Genomic DNA, 12,626 nt, shown 5'->3' on the forward strand with positions numbered 1-12,626 from the left:
GTAACCAGTGGAGAGAACGGCACAGTGGGGCTGCATCGGTAGAGCGTGTGGAAAGGTGAATGAGACGGGCTGCTGAATTTAGAAGGGATTGGAGAGGTGCTAGCCTGTTTTTTGGTAGACCACAGAGCAGGGTGTTGCAGTAGTCTAGGCGGGAGATGATTAAGGCATGAACAAGCATTTTGGTGGCCTCTTGTGTGAGGAAGGGACAGATACGGAATATATTTTGAGCTGGAAATAGCAGGTGGTGGTTAATGAGGCAATGTGAGGTTTAAAGGAGAGCTCTGAGTCAAGTATAACCCCCAAACAGCGGGCCTTAGTGGTTGAGGTTATTGGGGTGTTGTCTACAGTTATGGTTGCAATTGGTGGGGGTGTAGATAGCGATGGTGGAAAAATCACAATTTCCGTTTTAGTCATGTTGAGTTTGAGGAAGCGGGAGGACATGAATGCAGAAACGGCACGTCTGGGACTCTAGATAGTAGTGATTACAGATCAGGAGCTGAGAGATAGATTTGGGTGTCATCGGCATAGAGGTGATACTGGAAGCCAAAAGAGTTAATTAGTTGTCCCATGCCACGAGTGTAGATTGAGAAAAGAAGTGGCCCAAGAACAGAGCCTTGAGGTACACCAACAGACAGTGGGTGTGGGGAGGAATTGGTGTTAGAGAAGGACACAGTGTAAGAGCATCCAGAGAGATAAGAGGAGATCCAGGAATGTGCTTGTCCCTTGATTCCTAAAGATGACAGTGTCTGCAGGAGCACAGCATGATCAACTGTGTCAAAGGCAGAGGAAAGGTCAAGGAGTATTAGAATGGAGAACTGGCCTTTGGATTTAGCTACCAGTAGTCCATTAGCAACTTTTGTGAGGACAGTTTCAGTGGAATGGTGTGTGCGGAATCCAGATTGAAAGGGGTCAAGTAATGAGTTTGTAGAGAGAAAGGCAGACAATTCTGAATGGATGTGACGTTCCATCAGTTTAGACGCAAAGGGGAGGAGCGAGACAGGACGGTAATTGGATAGAGAAGTTGGATCTAGAGTGGGTTTTTTGATAAGTGGTATGATGATAGCTTGTTTGAATAAGGAAGGAAAAGTGCCAGTGGAGATAGAAAGGTTGAATAGAGTTGTTAGAGCGGGATTAAAGGAGGAGGAAAGCTGGGGGATTAGATGAGAGGGAATGGGGTCCAGGGCACAGGTAGTGAGATGTGCTTTGGAGATTAGTGAGGAAAGATACTGTTCAGTGAGTGTGGTAAAAGATGTTAGAGTGGGAGAGTGGTCTAGTGGAGCGGTGGGAAGGCAGTTAGTAGTGAGTGAGGGTGCAGGCTGACAGAAGGAATTTATAGGTGAAGGTTGAGCTGGTAAAAATGGTTGTGTGTTGAAGCTATTACGTATTGCATCAATCTTGCTTGTAAAGTATGATGCAAAGTCGTCGGCTGACAGACATGTGGTAGGGGGAGGAGGTGGGGGATGAAGTAAGGAGTTAATGGTGTTGAACAATTGTTTTGGGTTGTGGAACTGTGAGGAAATGAGCGAGTAGAAATAAGACTGCTTAGGGCCTCCCTGAGCTCCTGCATAGTTTGTTTATAGCGATTGAAGTCCTCTACAGCAGTGCTCTTTCTCCAGCACCTTTCTGCCACCCTGGAGCGCCTTTTCAGCTGCTTGATTTGTTCAGTGAGCCAGGGTTGCCGGTTGGTTTGGCGGGGGTGGGTGGTGGTGAGTGGCGCAGCTGAATTCATGGCAGAGGAGACTACACTAAATAAGTAACTGGATGCTGCCTTAGGGTCAGTGTAGGAAGACAGAGTACATAGAGGTTGCAAGGCCTCAGTCAGGGAATTCAGATCCAGGTTGCGGTAATTCCTGCGTGTGATTGTGTGGTGTAGTGTTGGAGGAGTTGACGGTAGAGAAGAATTGATTGAGAAGGTAAGAAGGTTGTGGTCGGAGAGGGGAATCAGAGTGTTATGGAAGCTTGAAATAGAACAGAGGCGGGTAAAGACAAGGTCAAGAGTGTGGCCGTCTTTGTGGGTGGAAGTGGAGGACCATTGGGCGAGGTCAAACGAGGAGGTGAGAGAGAACAGTTTGTTAGCAGTAGGGCAATTTGTATCGATAGGTATATTAAAATCTCCAATGATGATAGAGGGTATATCAGAGGAGAGGAACTGGAGAAGCCATGCTGAAAAGTGATCAATGAAAGTAGAGGCTGGACCGGGCGGGCGATAGATAACAGCAATCTGGATGTGGTATGGAGAGTAGAGATGGACAGCATGAACTTCAAAGGATGAGAGTGAGAGTACGGGCAGTGGTGTGAGTGGTTTAAAGGAACAGTGTTCAGAGAGGAGGATCCCCACCCCACCTCCATGTTTGTGGCCAGGTCTAGGGGCATGACAAAATTTTAGACCACCATATGATAGAGCAGCTGGAGACACCGTGTTTGATGGAGTTAGCCATGTCTCAGTGAGCCCCAGGAAGGTGAAAGTGTTGGAGATAAACAGGTCATGAATAAAGGCCAGTTTATTACAAACAGAGTGGGAGTTCCATAGAGCCCCAGATATGGGGAGGGGAGAGCTGGGAAGAAGGGGGATGTCAATAAGGTTATAGGTGTTCTGGGAGGGGAGGTGGTGAGCTTTGTTATTGGTGGAATGAGTTGTAGTCTGAGCAGTGTGAGGTCTAGGAGTGGGCCCTGGGTTTGGTGATATGTCCCCAGAAGCCAGGAGGAGGAGTAGGCAGAGCAGATAGATGTGGGGGTGGGACTTGTGTGTATGCAAGTTAGGTTTAGAAATGGAAATAGTTTGTGGCTAGAGAGAAGGGGAGACGATAGCAGAGAGGGAGCAATGTGTATGGTGTTGCTGACAGTGGGAGGATGAAGTGACATGTGAATTTTCAGGAACCGAAGGCAAAAAGAAGTGGTTGAGAGAGACATTTTGAACATTCTGAAGTGGTCTATAGGGAGGTCAATAGCTGACAGCAGGAGGATGGAGTGTGTTTAGATACAGGAATTGCAGAAACAAGCAAGCATATGGTAAAACAGATAAAGAACAGTTAAGTAGCAAACTATGTGACCGAACTGCAGAGTATCCTGCCAGTTCCCTCTGTTCCCTTCTGGTTCAATTCTGGTCTAATTTGGGTCTTTTGCTGTGCACTTTAAATTAATGCACTTAAGATTAAAGAGACTCTGCAACAAATTTTTCAGCCTTAATTCTTCTATCCTATAAGTTCCTATGCCTGTTCTAATGTGCACTGGCTTACGGCAGCCTTTCCTAATTGCACTGTCTCTGTAATAAATCATATCTCCTTTCCTCTGTCGTGTCTGTCGGGCTAAGGCTTGAATGTGTGGAATGTGCAGGGCTGCTTGTGATTGGATAGAAGCGATACACACCCTCTGCAGGCCCCCTACACACTCTGTATGACTCACACACTCTGTTTATGTGAGCCTATCACAAGCTGGTTAGTTTGTTTGTAAACACTGCCTAAAACTGTTAATTACAAGCCAGGATTGCAGCAGAGAGTGGCAGAAACAGCACAGAGGGGCACAGGAGAAAATAAGGAATAGAATGGTATGCTTTTTAGTGTAAGAATATTAGAGTACAGATTCTCTTTAATGCACATCTGACCACGTCATATCTGACTTAGTAACTAGATTAAATAGACAGCAGAAGGGATGGAGGTGTGTGCTGGAATGAGGATCAGGTGTGAATGGCCAGACATGGGCTGTGGGAGGCTAGGTCAGCCCACTTTTAAGACCACACTACATTTAAGACCACAACCTCTACATAATAAAATTGTTAGTTAACCTTCCCCATTAACCTTTTCGCCATAATTTTTACCATTAAAATATTTTTAATATTTTCTCAATTTTAAGTGAAAAGTACACACTGTTGCAAAAAGCCACCTTTATTTTGGAAACAAATATTATCACCATAAATTGTGAAGGAACGCAATTTCAATTTTGCGAAAAACAGGAGAAATAGCCAAATGCAATTTGTGTTTTTTTATCTACAGTAGAAATAATTGATTTTGCTTTTTTTTTCTTATTTTTCCAAATAAATTGCATAGAAAACAAAATTGTTCTTAGGAAAAAACACTGCCAAATGAAAGTCTGGTTTCTCTTAAAAACAACAACAATATATGTAACATGCTCTGGTCTATAAGGGGGAAACAAGGTCTGGATGTGAAGTGGTTAAGTTTGCGGCTTTTTCATTACTAAATTCTAGAGGGGCTGGGTGTGAGGTTTAAGTATAAGCTTATCTTTCCTGCTTGCCATTTTGCTGTAACTTTCACTTTCATAAATCCTCAGTTGAATGTAGCACAATATTTTGAGTTATCTCACATAAAAGAACAGCAAAGAAGTTTATTTAGAAACCGTGAAAATATTATTTCTATTGAATATAAGGAGGGCCTGATGTCTTAAAGGGAACCAAGCATAATTTTTACCTCCCAGGTCAGTTCCATAGCAAATTAAAAACGCATGCTAAAAATATGGTTTATTATAAAAAAATAAAAAAATAAAAACTTTCATTTTACCTCATCTTTTTACATTAAAGGGTTAAATTACAAGCAGTATTCCTCTTTCTCCAGGGGAGTGGTCAGTCACAAGCAATAGAAAATGGAAGGCTGATAAGGACTCTAATTGACTTAATTGACCACAAGCTAAAATTCAAACAAACTTATTAAGCATTGGGAGGGAGGACACTGTACTTCAAAGAGATAAATGACTTATTGAACTTCACACCAAGGCTAGATAATAGTAGTGAAAAGGGAGCAGGAGGAGTTAGCTTCTCAAACATGGCAGCTATTTTAGCTATTTGAAAGCAGGAGCTGCTCAGATCCCTTTAAAGCGGTATTGTCAGCATAAAAATCAAATTTCAACAGCAACTGGTCTGAGTGTATTAAGTGATAAAGATGCTAATCCTGCATTCAAAACTTTTTCTGCTGTTATGGTTTGGAGTTATCACATACTTTAGGAGCAATGGCCCTAGTGCCAAAGAGTGCCAAAAAGTTGAATGCTGGGAGTTCTTTTGAATGCTGGGAGTTCTTTTTATCTATAATATATTCCTCCTCTTCCATTTAGTTCCCTGCCTAGCTGATCACTTGCGTTTACAAGCAAGGCTGAGGTGACTCAGTGATTGGATGTGTAAATAAAAAAAAAAGACTCTGGGAGGAGGGCAGCTAATGAATACACAATCAGCAAGAGAAGGGAGGGGGGAAAACAAGAGTCAGGAAGGATATGATGTCAGCATTAGCTTGGCAAAATGGCCACTGCCTGCAATAGGATTTTCTGCTTCTCCTTTATAAAATTCACAGGAATCATTACGTGGATAGCACAATACATCTGTTATGTAAGTAGAGGTAGTATTTATCTACTTATATATGTGTTCTTTATTACTAGGTTAGCATGGGTGTCGCTTGTTCTTTAAAGTAAACCTGTACGTTTCAAAGTATAGAAAATCAGGTACTTGGTAGAGAGAACATCCTCCTCCAGATCACTGCTGGACGCTGGGAACCACTGGATGTTTGCGGCCAGGCTCCCCTCTGTAAACTAGTCTGGCTGTACAGTGCAGGATGCGTAACGCCATAGCATGGAGCTGCTCAGGCTCGGCTTTTTCCTCTCAGCCCAAACAGCTCTGTGCTTCCGCGCTGGCGCTCTTACACGTAAATGAGCATGGCTGTGCATACTCTTCTCAAAGAGGTCCGGGGGGAGGTCTAAGCAATGGAACTGCGAGGGGGGCAGGGAAGCCTCTGGATTATACAGAGTCTCCTCTCTACTGAGGTAAGTATCTGTTTGGCACATTTTTTTTCCTTTTTCCAGGTTACCTTTAAAACATAGAAAAGTAAATGCTTTAAAGGGATACTGTAGGGGGTCAGGGGAAAATGAGTTGGCTGGATAGTGTACTGGTTAAGGGCTCTGCCTTTGACAAGGGAGACCAGGGTTCGAATCCTGGCTAGGTCAAGTACCTATTCAGTAAGGAGTTCAAGGCAAGACTCCCTTACACTGCAGGGTGGCCTCTTGAGCGCGTCCTAGTGGCTGCAGCTCTTGAGCGCTTTGAGTCCAACAGGAGAAAAGCGCTATACAAATGTTCGGATTATTATTATTATCGGATTATTACCCGGGGCTTCTAACAGTCCCCCGCAGACATCCTGTGTTGGCGCAGCCACTCACCGATGCTCCGGCCCCGCCTCCGGTTCACTTCTGGAATTTCAGACTTTAAAGTCTGAAAACCACTGCGCCTGCGTTGCCGTGTCCTCGATCCCGCTGATGTCATCAAGAGCGCACAGCGCAGGCCCAGTATGGTCTGTGTCTGCGCAGTACACTCCTGGTGACATCAGCGGGAGCGAGGACACGGGCGTGCAGGCGCAGTGGTTTTCTGACTTTAAAGTCAGAAATTCCAGAAATGAACTGGAGGCGGGGCCGGAGCATCGGTGAGTAGCTTCGCCAACACAGGATGTCTGCGGGGGACCATTAGAAGCCCCGGGTAAGTTCAGCTCATTTTCCCCCGACCCCCCTACAGTATCCCTTTAACCTGTTTACCGCTAAGGGGTTTTTACCCTTATGGAGCACAGCAATTTTCACATTTCAGGACTTCTCCCTTTTATTTGCCAATAACTTTATCACTACTTTTCACAACAAAATGATCTATATATTTTTTTTTTTTTGGCCACCAATTAAGCTTTCTTTGGATGGTACATTTTGCTAAGATTTATTTTATTCTAAATGCATTTTAATGGGAATAGTAAGAAAAAAATGGAAAAAAATCATTATTTCTGAGTTTTCAGCCATTACAGTTTTAAAATAGTACATGCTACTGTAATTAAAATACATATTTTATTTGCCCATTTGTCCTGTACACTGTTTAACCACTCTAGGACCGCGTCACACCAATGGGCGAGGCCACGGTGGCAGCCCTAGGACCGTCTAACGCCGATCGGCGTAAAGTCCTGGGGACGGCTTTTGCAGGCGATTGTGCGCATGCTGCACGCTCATCGACGCCTTCAGTCTCCCAGCGGCGATCGACGTCTATTTAGTACATACAGCGATGCGATCTAAGGCAGCGCTGTACAGGGGACAGCCGTGTCACTCGACTGTGACCTCCAAAGGGGCAAAAGCGATCCGCTGTGATAGGATAAAGCTTATCATAGCCGATCGCACTCACCGGCTGCTGGAGGGAGGGAGGGAGGGGGAAAAAATGGTAAAACATATTACAAAAATAAAGAAATAAATATTTGTAAGAAACAAACAAACAAACATTGGGGGAGCGATCAGACTGCACCACCAAAGAGCTCTGTTGGTGGGGAGAAAAAGGGGGGGGGGGGAAATCACTTATGCGCTGAGTTGTGCAGCTCTGCAGCTAGCCCTTAAAGCGAACCTTAACTGTGGGGAAAAAGTTTTGTTTTCAGCAGCAAAGCGTCCTCTTCTTCCGCATTCCCCGCCATAAAGCGCCGTAAAGAGCGTCATGTGGACGTGCTTTATGGCGCTTTACGGCGGGGAATGCGGAAGAAGAGGATGCTTTGCCGGAGGACGACTGGCAGTCGGACGAAAATGAAACTTAGCTGCGGAGGGAGACCGGAGGGCACCGAAGGACCGACGTGGGCACAGGATGGCTGCAGGAGGCTTGGGAAAGCCCCAGGTAAGTAAAATTTTTCCTCCCACAGTTAAGGTTCCCTTTAAAGCTGCAGTGGCCATTTTTTTTGGGGGGGGGGGGGGGGGGGGTCAAGCCTGTGGTCCTGAAGAGGTTAAATAGGTCCCTATCACAATGTATGGAGACAATATTTTATTTGGAAATAGAGGTGTATTTTCTTCAGTTTTGGGTTCGTCACTGGTTCCAAGCCCTTATTTGCAAAATATCAGTAATATACCCTCATGACTTACAAAAGTTGAGTCCCTACGGTAAGTATTTCTGTATTTTTCTTACTTTTTTATTTATTTATAAAAGTGCTTTATTTTGATAACTATGGTTGGGGGGGGGGGGGGGGGGGTTAAGGAGTTAATTAATGGGGATTTTATGTATTTTATTTAATGGGATAGTGTCCTGTCCCCGCTGCTGTTCTCCCTCTACACAAATAACTGTAGATACACAGCGGACTCTGTCAAGGTCATTCAATTTGCTGCTGACACCACCATGGTCGGCCTCGTCACCAAGGACAACATCTAGGAGTACCAGCAGCAGGTGGAGAGAATATGCCACTAGTGCAAGGAGAACAGTCTGGTGCTCAACACGGCCAAAACCATTGAGCTAATCATTGACTTTAGGAAGTCTGCTCTCACCCCGCCTCCCATCTATATCGACGGTACCGAGGTGGCCATAGTGCCCTGCGCTCGCCTTCTGGGCACTGCCATCTCCAGTGATCTCAGTTGGAGGGCCAACATCACTGCAACCCAGCGAAAAGCCCAGCAGAGACTCTTCGCCAACTGAGGAAGTTCGGTATGGAGCAGGAGATTCTAAAATGTTTCTACTTCGCCACCATTAAATCGATCCTCTGTTCCTCCATCTAGGTCTGGTATGCGGGAGCCACCGCCAACGACAGGTACATACTACAGAGGATCATTAGGTCGGGGGAGAGGATCATCGGGAGACCTCTGCCTCCACTTGACCTCCTGTACAACACAAAACTACGTGCCAGGGCACTGAGGATCCCGAGTGACCCCTCTCACCCAGGCCACTGCTTTTTCACCCCACTTCCATTGGGTTGGAGACTTCGGGCCATCCCCTCCAAGACCACCAGACACAAGAACTCCTTCTTCCCTTTGGCCGTTAGCCTCCTGAACTATCTTCACATTCTCCCACCCTCCATCAGTGCCCTTCCACCTGCTAAGTAGCGGACAGCAAAAATAAAATACTTTTCAAGCAACCTGTTAACTGGACAACATATTTAAATTGATTAGACTTTTCTGGCACTTTTGGTATACTTCGGCAGTGTTTGAAAGATGCATACAGCGGACTCTGAATGTATATGTACGATGTTATACTGTCATGTTACTGTCATGTTCCTGTTGTATTTCTGACGCTTTTTCCTTAGCTACCTTCATTTGCTCCTGCAAACTGCATGCTGTGTGCCATCTATGTCCCTCCTACCTCTAATGAGCTATGTATGTATTGTGCCAAACCCAATTCCAGGCATGACCCAGTCATGCTTGGCAAAATAAAATGATTCTGATTCTGAATAATAATAATAATAATAATGTATGTAAGTGTAATTTTACTATTTGGCCACCAGATGTCCCCCCACTTTTTTCCTACTGTTTGCTGTACACTGCATACACACGTTACAGGAAGTAATGCATGTATGTTTACTTTCACTTTTGTCAATGACTTCAATCTTATTGATGCCGGTGATTACTGATCCCAGGCACTTAGATCGGTGAATGGGAACACAGTTCCCATTCACTGATCTGTCTACTAACAAGAATAGCACAGCGGGAGCATACACAGGAGTGAAGAAACGGCGGCGTGGCGAGGTTCGTATATCTACGCCTTTTGGAGGGGGAATATTCCTCCTGCGGGGTGTAGATATACTGTCAGTATAAATAAGTGGTTAATGCAATCAAACAGCTTTTAACAGATATTTACTTTAGTGTGATGCAGCGTGGCTGCTATAGGTAATGCAATTTTTTTTCTAAGCTATACTGTAGTCAAAAGTCTGCCATGCTTTCAGAATAAAGCAATTTTTGTGTTGTACCTGGAAACAAGAACAAAGAAAAAAAATTAAAAACACAGCCATACCAGAGATGATGCGTGTTGCTTTTCTTCCTCATTTATTAACCAGTCAAGGTCTTTCTCAAAGTCATCTTCATATTCCAGTCCTCCTTCAGAATCAGATTCCTCCTTTTCACTCATTTTTATAGAGGTAGTATGTTATTTTCCTGTTAAGACGTTAGTACAAAACTGTATTTATATTTACAGTAAAGTAGCAGTTTAGTTATCAGATTGATATTACAGACAATACTAACAAATTTAAATTCATACAATAATTATAGCCAAACAATATACTTCTCAGTTACATGATTAGCAAAATATATGCAATTGAAAGGCGTGACTATTTGGGAAGCAGCTACTGGACAGGGCCCAGGGCTGTGTATTGTCCCAACTTCTTATCCTCCCTATCCAATGCTGAGGCCCATCACTTAAAAGGTGGTCACTAATGATCCAATCTTTATCATCCAAATTTACCAAATCTATGTAGTATAGAATTGAGGATCAATATGCTGAATGATAGATCTCTTATATTTACATAGAAATGGTAAGATTGGATGAAAAAGATTGGATCACCATAAAGCAGGTGTTATTGTAACCATGCGTGTTATTGGTGGTTGTGGTGGTGGCGGGGAATCACAGAAGTCTCATTTGTTAAATAATCCTTGGCAGATGGACCCCCAGGCCATGGGTTTCACCATAGAAGGTAGGTGAAAGGGAATGTGAACTTGGGGGGGGGGGGGGGCATCAAAGATTTGCTTGTGGACCCTGTGGTTTGTAACCCCTGGTGCAATTATTTTTTTCCACTGGCAAGTTTTACATGTGTTTAAAGGAAATTGCATCTGCTAAATCACCATAAGCACAGTTCAGTTTTGTATTTACATTTTCAATTTTTATTTTCCTATTATTTTTGGTGTGAATGGGGAGAAGGCGTGTTAACTTTAATGTTATCACTCTCACACGTTCTCATACTGGTCACTAAACTCCCCGAGGATCTTAAAAAAAAAATGTTTGCGCTACATAAAGATGGCCCAGGCTATAAGATTGCCAACACCCTGAAACTGACCTGCCAGGACCATACAGAGGTTTAATAGCACAGGTTCCACTCAGAGCAGGACTCGCTGTGGTCGGCCAAAGAAGCTGAGTACACGTGCTCAGCATCATATCCAGAGGTTGTCTTTTGCAAATAGACTGCTGGCGGCATTGCTGCCGAAGTTGAAGGAGTGTGGGGTCATTCGGTCAGTGCTCAGACCACACTGAATCAAATTGCCTGTTGTTCCAGACTCTCTGAAGTCTAAAGATGATGCACGACACGGAATTGGCCCCAGTCCTCACTACCCTGTTCAACCTCTCCCTATCCACATGCACCTTCCCCTCAGACTTCAAGCAGGCCACTGTACTACCCCTGCTCAAGAAACCCTCCCTCAACCCCTCGCTACCCTCCAACTACTGTCCTATCTCCCTCCTCCCCTTTGCCTCAAAACTCCTTGAGCGCCTGGTTCACAAACGCCTGACCCAGTTCCCCAATGCCAACTCACTGCTAGACCCACTGCAATCTGGATTTCGGCCTGCCCACTCAACCGAAAACTGCTCTCACCAAAGTGGTCAATGACCTTGCCTTAGCTAAAGCTGAAGGTAAATACTCCATTCTCCTCCTCCTTGACCTTTTAGCAGCTTTTGACACAGTAGATCATCCCCTACTCCTCCAGTCCCTCCAGTCCATGGGCATTCACGATCTTGCCCTGTCGTGGCTCACATCCTACCTCTCCAACCGCTCCTTCACAACCACCTTCAATGAGTCCTCGTCCACCCCCAACCACCTCTCGGTGGGAGTCCCCCAAGGTTCAGTCTTTGGCCCCCTACTGTTCACCCTATACACATCCTCCATTGGCAAGGTTATCTCCTCCATGGGTTTTAACTATCATCTGTATTTAGATGACACCCAGATCTACCTCCACACTCCTGACATATCCACCACTACCATGGACAAGGTCTCCTCCTGTCTATCAGCCATCTCCTCCTGGATATCTGCTAGGTTCCTGAAACTAAACCTAGACAAAACGGAATTTATGATCTTCCCACCCCGAACATCCATAAACCTCCCAGATGTGCATGTCACTGTTAACCACACTACCATTCACCCTGCCTCTCAAGCCCGCTGTCTGGGTGTCACCCTGGACTCCGCACTCTCCTTCACTCCCCACATCCAAAACCTCACAAAGTCCTGCAACTTCCACCTTCGTAACATCTGTAAGATTCGCCCTTTCCTGACCTCTGCCACCACCAAACTCCTAATCCATGCCCTCATAATTTCCCGCCTTGACTACTGCAATGCCCTGCTGTCTGGTCTCCCTATGACCCGAACAGCCCCACTGCAGTCCATCATAAATGGGGCAGCCAGAATTATCCACTGCTCCCATCGCTCCACCACGGCGGATCCCCTCCTTGAATCCCTCCACTGGCTTCCTATCCAGTCCAGAATCAGATTCAAGATACTATGTCTGACCTACAAATCTGTCCACAAAACCTGTCCAACCTACATTTCCGATCTTACTCAGAGGTACACACCTAGCCGCTCACTCCGCTCTTCCAATGAACTTCGCCTAACAGCCCCCCGCATCACCCAGTCCCATGCACGCATCCAGGACTTTTCAAAAGCTGCTCCAACACTATGGAACTCCCTACCTCCACCCATTAGGGCAGCCCCCTCCTTCAACATCTTCAATAAAGCCCTCAAAACTCACCTTTTCACTCTGACCTACTACCCCTCACAAGTGCTCTAAACCCATAGCTGAACTCTGGTCCCCTACCTTCCGTTTCTTTACCTCTCCCTCTAGATTGTAAGCCTTTGGGCAGGGTCCTCCTCCTTTTGTGTCCTACCTGATCATGCACCTCCATTACTAGATGTAATGATGCTATGCATCTGAGTAAGCCTGACTTGCCTAATCTC

At 45.2% G+C, this 12,626-nt stretch overlaps 1 protein-coding gene across 6 annotated transcripts in view; it reads right to left on the reverse strand.

The window, feature by feature from the left end:
- Positions 1 to 12,626, reverse strand: part of CCDC181 (coiled-coil domain containing 181) — a 162,657-nt gene that overhangs the window by 105,670 nt on the left and 44,361 nt on the right. For 5 of the 6 annotated variants that reach the window (XR_011026388.1, XM_068269818.1, XM_068269813.1 and 2 more), the window contains one exon: positions 9,707 to 9,846. Coding sequence is in view for 5 of the 6 variants with exons in the window: in XM_068269818.1 (XP_068125919.1) it covers positions 9,707 to 9,820 (114 nt within the window). In the remaining variant the exon portion in view is untranslated. Of the gene's footprint in view, positions 1 to 9,706; positions 9,869 to 12,626 lie in introns of all 6 variants that reach the window. The other variant, XM_068269816.1, reaches the window with a different exon arrangement.

The sequence above is a fragment of the Hyperolius riggenbachi genome, chromosome 2, assembly GCF_040937935.1.
Source record: "Hyperolius riggenbachi isolate aHypRig1 chromosome 2, aHypRig1.pri, whole genome shotgun sequence".
Taxonomy (NCBI): Eukaryota; Metazoa; Chordata; class Amphibia; order Anura; family Hyperoliidae; genus Hyperolius; species Hyperolius riggenbachi.